The sequence below is a fragment of the Corella eumyota genome, chromosome 4 (assembly GCF_963082875.1).
Source record: "Corella eumyota chromosome 4, kaCorEumy4.1, whole genome shotgun sequence".
NCBI classification, from domain to species: Eukaryota; Metazoa; Chordata; class Ascidiacea; order Phlebobranchia; family Corellidae; genus Corella; species Corella eumyota.
The window spans coordinates 3,675,291-3,690,740 of record NC_137493.1 but is presented as its reverse complement, the minus strand read 5'-3'; the positions used below and the strand labels follow the sequence as shown (position 1 = coordinate 3,690,740).

Sequence of the window (15,450 nt, the reverse complement as noted above, 5' to 3'; positions counted from 1 at the left end):
ATAACTCGAATAACTAACTGTTTTTTAATTTTTGTAGGCATAGGTGCTTTTATTGGAACAAGAAAATTTACATTTTTAGTGTACAGAACGAGCCAAAAACATAAAATGCAACTATTTTATGTTGTTCACATTGTTGTTGTTCACAAGCAGTGGAGTGGTTATCGTTGCTTCACATTGTTGGAGCAGTGGAGTGGTTAAGGAAAGTTGTTGAACTTTTTGAACTTCTTTTACGTTTTGCCTTTAAGTAAGTTTAATATTTAGTGTTTGACAACTGTTAAAAGCTTTAAAATATATATATATGTTATTTATTGATAATATTTGTATTGAATATTAATATATTTTAAAACATGAAAATTAAATTATATTAAAGGAAACAAAATATAGACGAAAAATTTCTTACAAAAGTCCATAAAATACAATTAATTTATTTTAACAGGCAATCATTTTTTCTGGTATATGTCACTTGTGCCAATCTAATGCTATGTGGAATAAATTAAACACAATAAACAATATTCCAACTGGAATGTCATATTTATTCAGTTGCCTTGTTATTGGTTTGGTAAGTTAATTCTTGGTTTGGTTTTTGGTTTGGTAAATTTAACAGAATTTTAAATTAGTCAGCTAGTTAAAAATTTGTAAAATAAATGGTAAAATATTTTAACTTGTTTTTTTAAACAAAATAGTTTTTTAATTGTACTTTTTTGTAATGCGTGGTATTAGTTAATTTTAAGCTAACCTAATTTTTTGTTTGTTATGCTTATTTCAAATGTTCTAATTTTCCTTTTTTGTGTCTGATATGTATTTTTTTACAGTTATTTTTAGATTTCATCTTCTTGCAACGATTTTTTCATCTTCTTGCAACAAGTGAAAAAGTTAATGAACTACATTAACCACAAATAAAGGAAAAAGTAAGTTAATTTTAAAATAAGTGTTAGTATTATAGAATTATATATATTGGGCTTAAATTTTGAAAAATTCTCTTAACCTTTTAATTTTGCCAAAATCGCTTTAAAATTAAAAATTTTTATGTTTCTTATGAATTGTCTATTGAAACTTTAAAAAAGGGTTAACCATGTTTGTTTTTTAATTGCCGCATAGGAAAAAAATTAAATGCCCTTGAGCAAAATATCAAGGTGTAAAAATTTAAGCGCCTTTTGCATATTAGAAATATGGTTTAGATGCCACTTAGGGATAATTTATTATTGCTGCATTGGATTAATAAATAACATCTAGGTTAATTTCAAACAGGGTTAAGCCATTGTTCCAGTAATTTGTACTAAGTTTGGCTGTGTCTAATGATAATTATTTACATTTACAAGTGTAATAGTTAATTAATGCATTAAACTTATTAGCTTATAGTAACAAGCACAACTGGGATCATCTATGTTAAATAATTACACAGCTAGGTAAATTGCAAGTGTTAAATCACCAGGTTTTCCACTTCATGGTTTAACTTTTAATGTCAGGGTTTTAACTAAGTTTTAAAAAGCCTATTAATATTATTGATAAAGTGATGTAACTTTATTTACTTGCCATTTAATTGTGGTTTCAAACAAAAAATTTTACTTTGAACTAGGTTTTACAGAAGCTATTTAACATGCATAAGATATTTGTTAAATTTCTGGTTTTCGTGTTTTTGTTTGGACAAGTTCAAAACATTAAAAAGGTTGTTTTAACTTGTGGAAATAAAGATATCACTATAACAAAGGGAAATCCTGGAAAGGGAGGACCGATTGGACATCCAGGAACTAACAGTGTTCCTGGTGCTGATGGAGCTTCAGGTGATATAGGAACCAGCAGTGTTCAAGGAGTCATGGGTTTTCCCGGAGCAAAAGGAGAGCAGGGAAGTTGCGCTGAAAATCGAGCTCTGCTGCTTGAGATGCAGAAAAAAATCTCTCAACTTGAATTCCAACTTGAAGGTATGGAATAATCTAAGTAGCACAAATATGTAATAGTTCTTGGATATAAATTCTATCCTTTCCTTAGAGCTACATCGCACAGGTTCTAATGGTATGACCATTGTGTATACTAATTCAAGACTGCTACCATCTGATTGCCAAGGGTTTGCCAACAATGCAGAAAGCGGTGTCTACAGCATTAAAATAAACCAAATAATGACTCCAGTTTATTGTGATCAAAATACTGACGGCGAGGGATGGATTGTAAATAGTTTTGACTCTTGTTTATTATTAAATTAGATTATTGTGAAAGTTAATTAAGTTTTTGCTTTTTAGGTAATTCAGAGACGCATCAATGGGTCTCAGGACTTTTTCTTGGATTGGGATAACTATGTGAATGGTTTTGGGAATATATCAAGCGAATACTGGCTTGGTAAGTCATAGTAAATAAATCAAATAATTTTAGCCTAAAAATGAAGTTATATACAGGTCTTAACAACCTTTACCAGTTGACAAAATTGAGAAGATATGAGCTTCAAATCAACCTCCAAGACTGGGAAGAAAATGAACGTTTTGCTAGATATAAGTAAGAAAAGTATAAGTTTCATAAAATAAGTTTTATTTTTGTAATATTAAATTTTTGTATTTTAGCAACTTTAAAGTTGGAAATCCTGAAAGTTTTTATCGATTAACTGCGGAAGATTATACCGGTGATGCAGGTGAATAAAATACGTTTATTTTGAATTTTTATTTTATTAACCTAAAATCATAAATTTCAGAAATTTCACTTTTTAAAGTCAAATTCGGAAATATATACAATTTTTTTAAATAGGGCTCTTGTCGCAACGTTAATAGATCTAATTATTGTTACCTTGACGATACATATACAAGTTTAAACTTATAAAACCATTTTTATTTGTTTAACTCTGATGTGGAAAGGTCGACTTACGACCTTAAACATAATGTAACATCCGTTACCTCGACCCAAGTTTTTTTTGGCAGTTTCAGATACTATAGACTTTATTTGCCCGATAATTAGGCTGCTGATAAAGTGTTGGCTTAGCAAAAGTTTACACCGATTACAGCACCTTACTCAAGGTAGCTAGAGCAGCGGTGATAGAACCTAGGACATCATGTAGTAAAGCCAAGTGTTTTGACACTAGACTACGCTGCCGTTTGTTTAGTAAAAACTTAAATTTCAGTTAATTCCTTGATAAATATATTTTTAGGAGGTGATTCGATGTGGAACCACAACGGAAAGCCATTCACAACATTTGATCAAGATCATGATAATGATCGTAGTGGTAACTGTGCAAATACGCATCATGGCGCTTGGTGGTATGACTATTGTGTTAATGCAAACTTAAACGGAAGATATTTTGGTGAGGGGCTTGATCATTGGCAGGGCATATTTTGGTGGGATTGGAAAAGGAATAGTTACTCGTTAAAAAAAACTAAAATGATGATAAGGCCATTATAAAAAATATAAGTAACTGGGAGCAACTAGTTAAAAAATTAGGGCATTTGTAAAGTAGGGAGCAGTGATTAATTATAAAATAGTCGCGTGTTCTTGTAGAAGGTGGAAATGCTTGCCTATAAACATATTAATAATAAATAAACGTTTAGTAATTTATTTAAGTAAATTTTATAGCTTTCTTAAAGTTATGTTTAAATGTAAAAATTTTTTGTAAGATATTGTACAATAAAATGTTACCCAAAAATGTTTAAGGTATTAGGTGCATGATACGGTTTATGTCAAGTTAGAATTAGGTCACCATAATATTTGAATATAACACGAGGGTCGTGTTTTATCAAAGTTATCTTGATGTAAACCGGGTTACTTTATCAGGTGAACCCTTCACAATATTTACATTTGATAGTGTAGAAAGTTGTGAGTAGCAAACCGCTGTTGCAAAGTTGTAGAACATGAGATGACCAAAGGTAATACATTAAAATAGAGTACCTATATTCAACATTTCAAGCACCTAGCAAGTAATTTTAGTGGTGTTTAACTTTTTGGCATGAGTTATGAATTGTAAATACAAATGTTTGCGGTGTTAGACTCTCTCAGTTATAAATTAGGCCGACTCAAAACTTGTTAAATTGCATAAATTGTAATAGAAACGTAGTGCAATAGACAGTGAAGACTGTTATTAATTTTCTTGATATAAAGATATAAAGTACCAGCATATTTTGAAAGTCACCTTTTTGGACAAAAATTTTGTTATTTACTTAAACCTTATTTAGCTAGAATTTTTCTACGCTAGGAAAAATTTGACTGTTTTAAAAAGGCTTAAAAATACGTTAACGTAGTTAGTTAAAAATATTTTCAAATTTTTTTAAGCATTGGTATTGCAAATTTGCTTAAATATGACAACTCTATCCTCAAGCGTAACATCTAAATATGACACCACAGCGGCTACCCAAAGTGACATAGCTGTCCACAAGGCTTATTTGGGCCCTGTCGACATTGTTATTGTCGTTGTTTATATTTTAGCAACACTCGTGGTTGGAGTATGGGTAAGTTTATATAAATACCTTAAGAAGATTAATAAAATTTATAATAATAGATTTTTTAGAAACGTATTAACTTTAACTGGTTTAACGATTTTAGGCTTCAAGAAGGGGTGTACGGGATAACATAAAAGGCTACTTTTTAGCGGGTCGAAGTATGACTTGGATACCGGTCGGTGCATCAACATTTGCGTCAAATATAGGAAGCGGTCATTTTATTGGACTGGCGGGCGCTGGTGCAGCAGGGGGGATCGCAATTGGTTCGTTTGAATGGCTCGCCCCCTTTAGCATTTTAATGTTGGGGTGGATCTTTTTACCCATCTACTTATTAAAGAAGGTATTAAATCAGTTATTAAAAAATAAACTTAATTAAAAGGTCAAATTATTTATAAACGAGTTTTTTTAGGTTTATACGATGCCAGAGTATTTGCATAAACGATATGGAGGATATCGTTTGAGGGTAACACTTTCGGTTATTTCCCTGGCTTTGTACGTTTTAACGAAGATTGCGGTGGATCTTTATGCTGGAGCTTTATTTATTCAACAAGCATTCGAGATAAATCTTTATCTAGCCATTGGTAAGATTTTTTAGGTTTAATATCAAATTTAGTAAAACGATTTTTATAAATTCTTTATTAGGCCTACTTCCAAAGACAACTCGGGACTGGGTCAGGGTAACTGATGTTACTATATGTCTCGCGTAGTCGACCTTCCCGCATCAAGTATAAAAAAATGTGAAAAATTAAATTACTTGACCAAGTTTATAAAAAACGTTTTTTAATCAACCAAGTTTTTGTCTCTTTTTTCCAGTTACTCTACTTGTAATCACCGCCATATATACAGTGTTAGGCGGTCTGAAGGCCGTTATATACACAGATACAATGCAGACTGTTATAATGCTTGTCGGTGGGCTTCTGTTATTGGCAATGAGTAAGTTGATCTTGGTAATTTTAAGGTAAATTTGTGCTTGGGTTGGTCTACTATTTACAAGAAATTTTTTTTCTACATTAGCCAGAAACTTGTTAAAAGTACGCTGAAATGTTAAATTTAACTTATATTGTAATGTTCATATCTTAAGGTTTTATAAAGATTGGTGGCTACGAACAATTACAAATTCTGTACATGGAAGCAATACCGCAGTCGAGCCTGGATATTCTAGAAGCTGGGAATGTAACAACTTGTGGGATTCCCCGCCAAGACGCATTTCATTTATTTCGTGATCCAATTAATTCCGATCTTCCTTGGCCAGGAATGCTGATAGGAATATATTTGCTTGGGTCATGGTACTGGTGCACAGATCAAGTAAGCATTGTTTTTAATATTAAAACAAATAATGAACCTGCTTAAACTATTGTATTGTATTGATTTAATAAAACATTGTGAATGACGTCACGTGATCCGTTTTAATCCAAATAAAATACTAAGAACCCTTTCGTTTTTTACCCTAATTTATTTTAATATATATCTATAATGAATAGAGGGCAACTTTACATATTAAATATTGGAAATTTCTAACATCATTATATTGCATAAAAAATTTTAATTTTTACAAAAATTAATTCTTAAACTACATTTTCAAAATAACTTTTTAAATATTTTTTTTAACGAATTTAGGTAATTGTTCAAAGAACTCTGGCAGCAAAAAATTTACAGCATGCTAAAGGCGGCTGTGTTTTGGCAGGATTTTTGAAGATTATTCCAATGTATATGATAGTTATGACAGGTAAAAAACATCATAAGGTTTTTTAAAACTTATAAATAACTTTACCTATATTTACTTTTTAGGAATGATTAGCCGAGTGTTTTATCCAGATGAGGTCGCTTGTACAGACCCAGCAAAGTGTGAAAAAATATGCGGTAACAGCGAAGGTTGTTCCAATATTGCTTATCCAAAGCTTGTATTAGAATTAATGCCAAGTGGTAATTTACTTTTCAACCAAATATTTTGCTTATGTTCTACGCTCGCTAATATTTTAAAAGGTTTGTTGTTTTAAAGGTCTTCGTGGCTTGATGATTGCAGCAATGTTATCTGCTCTGATGAGTTCGTTGACTTCAATATTTAACAGTTCTTCGACAATTTTTACCATTGATATTTGGAAGAGAGTTCGTAGAAATGCGACCCAAAAAGAAATGCTTATTGTTGGAAAGTAAGAAGATTGATTATTTAATATTTTATGAAAATATCTGTAAAGAATCACGGTTTTTATGAAAATATCTGTTAGAATCACGGTTTGTGTTCTGGTTGTGATCAGCATTTTATGGATTCCAGTATTACTGTCGTCAGCTGGGGGACAGTTATTTTTATATTTACAATCAATACAATCAGCACTTGGCCCCCCAATCTTCGCACTTTATCTTTTTGCTGTGGCTTGGCCTCGAGTTAATGAACAGGTATGTGTAATTGTTTTTACTCTATTTCCATTGCTAGTTTAACTTGTTGCATGGTTCAACTAGAAATAAAATTGTGTTTTGTTTTAAGTAACATTACAGTTGTCACATCTGATTTACATATTATCTTAGCAGTTTTGCAAATATGTGTTTAATGTTTAAATTGCTGTGCTACGAACTTATAAAAATTAAAGGTTTTTTATTAAAATTATTAAATTATACCTTAGTGGTATTGTCTTAATATTACCCCACAATTTATATATTTAGGGCGCATTTTGGGGTTTAATTAGTGGTTTCACAGCCGGAGTTGTTCGATTGATTTTAGATTTTTATTTTAAAGCTCCGGGATGTGATAGTGTGGAAACAAGACCTCCTATTGTGTACAGGTAAAAAACACAAAAATTAATTTTATCTTTTGTAAATAAATTAATTTGGCAAAATATATTTATCATTTTTTGAAAATTGTAAAATAAAAAAAATTTAGCTTTTAATTTTTATACAGAATGAACTATCTTTATGTGGGTCCGATAACTTTTCTTATATCCTGTACAGTTACATTGGCGGTCAGCTATTGCACTAAACCTTTGTCACAAGAACAGGCAAGTCAAAATATTTAAAATTCCAATGTATCTGTATACTCAAACGGTTAACAAAAGTTTTTAAACATTAAGTTCATGTTTATGGTTGCAATGACTGTAACAACATATTAGGCCTTTTTTCTGCTTGGTTGCTTTATCATACTTATTTACTCATTTTATGTAAATGAACCATAACTCTTTTTTTTAACCATAACTCGACATTACATGTCTTATATTTACATTAACACAATATGCTAGTTTACAAGAACTACTTATGTTGTTTAGCTTGCAAATGCAACGTGGTTTACCAAAACATCAGATGTGAGTACATCAAAGAAGAAGAAAAATGCATGTCTTGAGTTAATCACAGCAGACAAAAGTGATCAAATAATAGAGGGAAGAATACCCGAAAAAGAAAACTTGGCTAATGATAAGGAAAGAGACGTAGAAGCGAAATCTTTGCATATAAGTGGTAAACAACTTGGTTTTGTTATCTACTATAAGTTAACAGGCCAAAGTTTTATTTTTATCATGTTTTTTATTTAGATCCGGTCGTTACACCTGTAGAAGAAATTAGTTCTGATCATTCCGCAACAGGTAAAATACAGTCAAACACTTGCAAGTTAAGCGTAAATATTAATATAAAAAGTTAAATTAATGAGTGTTTTATATATTTATATTACTTCGAGGTAGTGATTTCTGGTACCTATATCTGTTAAGCTCGGGCTAGAGGGGGAATAGAATGTTATTATAGCGGGCTCAAACCCTAAACTTTTGGGCCTGTAATAAATTGCCATAGCAGGTATACTACACTTTTTAAATTGTAATGTCATGAAACATGTTGTGTATTTGTAGATGGCGAAAGACCATCAACCCAATCAAACGACACTTTGTCCAAGTCCACCCAAAAGCAAAGCAAAATAAACTGGGAAATGATGTTGAATATATCGGCTGTTATCCTGTTATTAACTGTGACATTTCTTTTTGGATATTATGCTTAGTGGCAAAAATTATTCTAACATTGTGTATGGTACACATGAATCATAACAATGTATATAGCATTTGTACTTACTCAACCTCAATATTTTTGATAGCTGCTTCAAAGCTGCTTACAATGTTGCGAAACTTAAACAACATTTTATAGTTCAATAAAAGAACATATTGTAAGCTTGAATATAAATTAAAATTTAGTATTACAAACAACAATTCGTAATTAAAAGTAAATTGATTTTCTAATTATTAAAATTAATTAAACGGGTGATTTTAATTTGACAACATGTGAAAAAATCACGTGATTAGAAAAAACTCGCGTGCTGCGATAGTTTGTTGTTGTTTATATCCAGCCAACAGTAAAGACATAAAATATTATTGTACCATTTATTAAACAGTCAGAACTACAAAATTTTTTGACAGTCGTGTATAGATTACATGTGCTTAAGCCTGTTTTACTGAATTACAGGAAAAAACGTTAAGTAAACTATTTTATTGTGTTTGGGGTATAGTTTTTTTTGTTATATGAAAACAGTTGGTTTAGTTTTTAAATCTTGTTTTAAATATGTAATTTTATACATTACAGCAGATAAATCGTAAGACTAAAGTTTAATTTATAAGAACATCATGGAATAATGCTTGCTCTTTGACGTTTTTAACCTGTTCTAGTACGTTTTTCAGGTATTTGTTTTTTGGTATTTTTACTTTTATCTTAATAATAGTAAATTAACTGTGTTAACAAAATGCTTTTTAAACTTAACATACACTCTTTGAAAATTTTTAGTAATTTGTTAACACGTTCTGAATAACTGATATTATTGGTCATGTTAAAAAATCAAGCTATTACAATTTTGTGACTTAAACATAGCAAGTAGATTAAAACATGGTAATACTAGTACGCACAACATTAATATTAAAAAAACACAAATACGATTAATACTAGTTCTCAAATTGTGAAAATAGTACAAAAGCACGGTTTACAAAGCATGAAATAGTTTTAACATTTCTAGCAACTTAAAAAACACTGAAAGATATTCACAATTACACAAGCAAAGCTATTGTACAAGTGTATGTCTTATTAGTTGGTAATGTTGTTTTATAAAAAGTTTAATAAAAAGTGGTCATGCAGTATATATGTACATATAATAACTAGGTAGTTGCAAAACAATCGTTTTACTTGAGCTCGTACAAATCGACCTTTTTCTCGGTAAAGATTCGAATAAGAAAGTTGCCAGTACTATCCTTGTGAAATTCTGAGGGTACCAGTACGTAAAATCCAGGTTTTAACTCAGCAGTCAACGTAACCTCCCTTCTATTTACATATGTGCCAGTATTTATAACTTCCTTGTTATAAGCGAAATAGTTGTACTCCAATTTTGAAGTTGGCTTTCTGTCAACCTTAATATAAAATATATTTTAATTCAGTTTCTTTTATACAAATACATTTTAAGTAAAAATAGATCAAGGTTTAAATTAGTCTAGATACCTTGTACAGGTTAAGGCAAATATAAAGATTGTCTAGCCCCTCAGATTTTCCAATTCTTCTATATTCTTGCATAAGTCCAACAACAATCGAACATTTTCCTTTCTGGTCAGGTTCATCAACAGCGGGGTCATAGTCATCTAAAAATATTTACTTTGATATTAAGAACATGGTCATTTTTTCTTCACGCTAAGAGATATGTTTAACAAAAATATCTTAAATTTATAGATTGTTGTGTAATTTTCTCTTACAAACTAATTACATCAAGAATGTATAGTTATTAGTTAAAAAAAAGTGTTATCAAATTTTGATGTGATCTTATACCTGGGGTTTTTAATTCCAGAACATATTGTGGATTGGTTTGATAAGATCTCAGGTCATTTCTTGAACCACCAGCAGTATAACGATCCCAATCTCCATATATCATAGACAACAACCACCTATTTAAAACATTTAAAAAAATATTTTTAGAATCAATATTATTCATTACAAAGTTTCCATATTGTTTTTATACAAAAACTTTCAAAGTGCAGTCAAAAATGGGACATTTCAATTGCAGAAATAAATCGAATTAGCTTAATCGAATTAGGTAATTTATTGATAAATTACCTGTCGCCAGTGGGCGCTCCGTCACTGTCAAAATCAGGGCCGACCGTGCAGAAAGTAATATCTTGAAAGTAGTGAACAAAGTCAGAGTATTCCATCCACCACTCACCGTTTGCTTTAACAGCAAATCCCAGTCTCTCTTTTTCAGCTTCGCTTACGTAATTCCACTCCGAAGACCTTAATTTAAACAACATTTACATAAGTTTAACTTACATTACAAGGCTTTACAAGCCAAGGCAAACTAGTCGTAAATAAACTTTTCTATAGTATGTAGTTAAACTACATGCAACAGGAACAACGTATAGCTTTGCGTGCAACAAAATTGTTATTGTTTAACATAGAGTTTTAACATGCAGTAAACAATTTACTTACTTGTCGCTCCAAGGTCCTTTCCATTCGTTATCACCTCCCCAGGGATTTCGTAGTTTGATCAACTTTACATAATCGCCTTTATATTCAACCTACAAAAAACTCACTGTACTAAGAGGCGGGTGTTCATGTTAAAAACATGTTCGAAAGTTTAAATGTTGTTATTTTAAAGTAATTGACGTCAATTTTAACTTGTTTGAGACTTACCTTCGTGTAGTTGAGGACTGAGTAAGCGTGGGCGTCTACTAGGCCAGTTACCTTGTTTATCACATTTTCACGGCCGTCTATACTGGCACAGACGAACGTTTGGTTTCGCATTGCTCTGTAAATTATTATCGCATTAAAAATAAACAAGGTAATCAGGCTTTATTTACTCATAAGTCACAAGTCTATCTTCAAGTGGTTTATTTTTAAGTAATATGTAACAAACTAAAAGGCAGAAAACCCGTTGAACGAGCTCTTACAAAAAGTTTTTATTCTACTTTTATCATCGCCACAAGATCGCGTTACCTTGTAATGTGGGCGATATTAAGCCCACACATAACTATGCTATAATTATTTTAAGTATTACCTAGATAAAATTTTTGTTAAATAAGATGGTGCTTTCGCTCCCAAACTGTAGTTCATTGCAATTCCTCCAGTCAAATCTTCTAGCCCGTCCTGAGTGAAGCCAGCTTCAATAGCTTGGTATGAGTCGTGCATTCTGCAAAAGTTGTGCTCGGTAAAAACGGATTTTAGATCGTTTTGCGAATAAGAAAAACTGAATGTATTTAAGTGTTACAAAAAAAAGTTATTATATGGATTTAAACAAAGGGAAACAATTACTTGGCGTATGCTTTTTCAAGCAGACTTATCCAAAATTCGCTTCGGTCGCTCGACCTTGCAAAACACAAACCTCCACGAATAGTAGGCAATTGATCGTCGACAATAATGTCAACCCACTTCCCGTATCTCCAAAACAAGAAGTGACAAGCGCCCACATACTCAGGGCCGTTTAAAGTTTGGTCAGATGGAATAATCTAACATATTAACAAATACATTTTATACTAGTGACAGTACATGAAATTCATTTCAAGCCTTTAGAAAATTTTTAATATTTTTATGCTAATAGTTATTAAGTTATAAGTTTACCTTTCTCATAAAACTTGGAGTCCTGCAAATAGCAGCAACGGAGGCTAACCACCAACAATCGCCAAGCATTCCTTGGACAATATCATTGCTGCTGATTCCCCCTCTGAATAAGTAAGCGCTCCGGGATATATCCTAAATCAATATTTAATTAATAAAAAGTTTGTAAGAGCAAAAAAAAAAGAAATATCTAAGATTTTTTTGAGCATGTTGACATTTTCTTGATAGAATATAATATTAGCGCGGTCGCAAATATATGAATAAAGGAGATAGCGTTTAAACCACTATGTCCAATTCACACGCCTTATAAAATACACTTAATCGGTTTATTAACAGGAAATAGAATAAAGGCTTACCGAAGGTCGCTTCCACTCTATTTGACTCCATTGTGAAGGGGCCCTCGAAGAATAGTAAAGCGACTTTGCATCAGCTGGGAAATCTTTGTCTCGATAAACATAATGCTTGCCAGTTTCTGCATTCTTCTTTAGAATGGCATCTTTTATTTCATCGTATTCCTAAACAAAAAAGGACAGTTTTTTTATAACACTAAACAAAATATTTTAATTTTCAGCAGTAGGCCCAGGCTTTAAAAACGCATTATTTTTTTTGGTAGAGCCTGCGGGTTCAACAACCCAGTTTATTTGTTTACGCTGTTGAGTAATTAATTTTAATCAGTCACGTATAGAAATTTATATTTTATAATATTGAGAACCGCCCTTTTATTTTGTATTCATTTAATCTGAATGGCATATTATAGCAGCGCGGCTATGATGGATTAAAAATATAGAAGGACGTTGGCATTTTGTACATACGTATCTACGCTGTTTGATTTATATTTAAATATAAATAATGGTCATTTGTTTGTTTGTTAAAGTCCGCAACATCCGTTAATAGAAAACTTTATGAATGTAAAATTTCAATAGCTTAAATTATTTATGTCAAACTCCCTTGCTTAAGCATGCATTCAATCTGTTAATAAAGGTAAACCGACATTGTACGCGGGACGTTAATATTTTTCATGTATTTGTGACAAGTTATTTGACATAATTAGTAATGTTGTTTACGTGTATTTCGTAACACTTTAAACTTAAATTATTAATTATCTATTGTAAAATATGATTTATCAATTGAAAGGAGTAGTATTTTATTTACAACTACCCACAAAGCTCTGAACATCTTGTAAAGGTTTCTGTTATTTCATGTTCTTAGATAATAATTAGTAGGAACATCTATCTCCACATTCCAAACTTGTTTAATTGGGATTTTTTTTCGAGAACATGTTATTAAATTGTAAGTGTAACAAATTAAATATATAAATACATGATTGTTAATTTATAGCTGTCAAGTTTGACTTCTAAAATTGCTATACCTAGAAATTACAGCGGTTCTATATTTAAAGAACGTGGTTTATAAAATTTTTTTCTTGTACTGCAGGAAGTTAAACCACATACCGTCACTCGTTTTATGTATTGTAGAAAACATACTATGCAGGTGGAAAATTGTATGGCATTGTAAGAAAAGTGTCTCATATCTTCTTGAAATATTAATAGCAAAAAATATCGTGCAGCTGTGCAAATCCATTTGTTTTACGGTTATATTTTGTACTTACTCACACACTAAATGGCTTATTTACAATTAATTAAACTTGAGACTTACCGATACGACAGTTGCTACACTTAAAGATGCTTTGCCGGCCTCATTTTCGATAATATCGGGGTCTGATCTAGGGTCAGGGGGTGGGTGAACTTCAGTTATCGTGTCGTTAAAGTCGGGCACAGGTGTTGGGTCCGGTGTGGGTGCGGGGTGCGGCTCAGGGGTCGAGGGGCGACTGTTAAGATTACCCATTTTTACAATTTGCAAAATATAATCTATATTGAAAAATAAAATGTATGAAAATTAAAACAATTTACGCAAAAATGGTTATTATTATTCTCTGAATGGTTTTGTTGCTGTTGCTAATTCTTTGGGGACGCTGTAGTTTACGTTACTGTCTTTGATGAACTATCGCGAATGTTATGACAACAAACTGTTAAGGCCAATGCATCGCTGTTTACAACGGTTTTGTGTGCGCCTAATTGGCCAATTATGAATCACTACTTGCCTTGCGTATCGAAGGACAGTTTTTATATTACAATACTAGATATCGACGTACACTCGCTTTGGAACAAGAAGTAAACATGTGATAGTTACTTACCGTAACGTACAGGTCATCGCTTTTACTACCCTTTATATTGTGGTAGGCATATTTACTTAATACTGTACTAGTATACGTTTTGCAAATATTAAGCGATTTATACTCTATTTTGTCATTCGCTCTAACCAAAGGTTAACTAAATTTTCTTAACTAGTAAACAGTATCTGTAACATAAACTGTAGATTATTACAAGCCTTCGATAATTCTTTTAACCGGTCAATAACAACTTTACTGGAGATGTTTTATATAATGTTGATGCCAGTCGCCTATTGCTATATAGTAGCATTGATTTTAAATGCCGTTGGCTAAAAAAGAGGCCACGAGAGTACTTCATAGAGAAAGAAAGGAGTGTTGTTGACATGTCATTTTATATGTTGCCCCACTATTCTAATGGCTCTTTCTCTCTCTTATCTTTAAACTACCAGTCAAGTTTTTTTTACAGCTTTAACTATGTGTTTAACTGCTTTTGTTTAATTAGATTATAACTATCGTAAAAATTTAACAATGTCCATTTTAAACTTGGATAGATTTTAAATTGATTATTTTACCGTTTTACAAGCCTATTCTAAAGTGAACCTTGGTCCATGGGGTTTTATCGTTTGATTAAGTCGTCTAAAATTTCAGGTATTACATTTCTCGAAACTTTATAATTACGGTAATTTTGTCTAACGTTACGACATCAACAATGGTTGATTTTAAAATGTGATAGCTTCGGTCTTTTTATTTAAATTTGTTTGTACTTTAAAATTCGTTTGGTGAAAAAGTCATATTATCATACTTTAAAAATTAATTTAAAAACAAATATTACCAGCTGGTTGCAAAATAAAAATATTTAAATTTAATCAACAGCTAACCGATTACTTTTAGTTGTGTTTTTAACAAATTAATTTTTTTTAGTTTGTGATTAAAAAAAAAAATTTTTTTGTACTCTTTTTTATTTATTCTTTTACTATCTGTTTAGGATATTTTTTGGTATTAGTTAAGTGATTACTATTTAAAAAAATTTGTTTTAATTCTATAGTGGCTAAAACATCAAAGTTTACTTGTTGACTTTGCCCGAAGAAGATATCCGACTTTTTTTATTACAAACTTTTGGAGCAATATATAAGTTTTATTCAAGCAAATAGTTTATTGCTTTGAAACCAAATATTAAATTCAAATTTATGGTTTTGTTAGAAACGCAAAAATTTGAAACCTAAATTACAAATTTGTGTCGGCGTAAAATATGCTTTAAACAAAAGTTACCGCCTTTTTATATATCGCCTATTGCTTAATCCATTGACTAATTGCCTTATAAAAAGT

General features: G+C 31.2%; 3 protein-coding genes across 4 annotated transcripts; 2 read left to right on the top strand and 1 right to left on the bottom strand.

Moving 5' to 3' along the window:
• Positions 1–99: 99 nt before the first annotated feature.
• LOC145751045 (angiopoietin-related protein 1-like) lies at positions 100–3,407 on the top strand. Of its 2 annotated transcripts, none has more exons than XM_082567118.1 (9): positions 100–244; positions 437–559; positions 813–908; positions 1,709–1,919; positions 1,987–2,162; positions 2,235–2,331; positions 2,388–2,484; positions 2,550–2,617; positions 3,128–3,407. In XM_082567118.1, the coding sequence occupies exons 4-9, from the start codon at positions 1,814–1,816 to the stop codon at positions 3,376–3,378; spliced, it is 795 nt and encodes a 264-aa protein (XP_082423244.1). In that variant the 5' UTR covers positions 100–244; positions 437–559; positions 813–908; positions 1,709–1,813; the 3' UTR covers positions 3,379–3,407. The 2 variants fall into 2 exon arrangements, with proteins under 2 accessions (XP_082423244.1, XP_082423242.1); XM_082567116.1 differs by having other exon boundaries at positions 1,692–1,919.
• Positions 3,408–4,266: 859 nt separating this feature from the next.
• Positions 4,267–8,504, top strand: LOC145751044 (sodium/mannose cotransporter SLC5A10-like). The gene is made up of 14 exons (XM_082567115.1): positions 4,267–4,418; positions 4,513–4,749; positions 4,819–4,990; positions 5,223–5,342; positions 5,491–5,714; positions 6,027–6,135; positions 6,198–6,332; positions 6,409–6,559; positions 6,635–6,803; positions 7,068–7,186; positions 7,303–7,399; positions 7,664–7,850; positions 7,925–7,975; positions 8,234–8,504. Exons 1-14 carry the CDS (start codon positions 4,269–4,271, stop codon positions 8,377–8,379), a joined length of 2,067 nt encoding a protein of 688 aa, XP_082423241.1. The 5' UTR covers positions 4,267–4,268; the 3' UTR covers positions 8,380–8,504.
• A 672-nt stretch (positions 8,505–9,176) lies between these two features.
• On the bottom strand, positions 9,177–14,313 carry LOC145750252 (calpain-A-like). Its single transcript, XM_082566242.1, has 12 exons — positions 14,149–14,313; positions 13,611–13,822; positions 12,311–12,469; positions 11,958–12,089; positions 11,652–11,845; positions 11,398–11,529; positions 11,034–11,148; positions 10,830–10,918; positions 10,461–10,634; positions 10,176–10,291; positions 9,855–9,991; positions 9,177–9,766 (listed from the first exon to the last, which is right to left on the bottom strand). The coding sequence occupies exons 2-12, from the start codon at positions 13,797–13,799 to the stop codon at positions 9,542–9,544; spliced, it is 1,662 nt and encodes a 553-aa protein (XP_082422368.1). The 5' UTR covers positions 13,800–13,822; positions 14,149–14,313; the 3' UTR covers positions 9,177–9,541.
• Between the last annotated feature and the right edge of the window lie 1,137 nt (positions 14,314–15,450).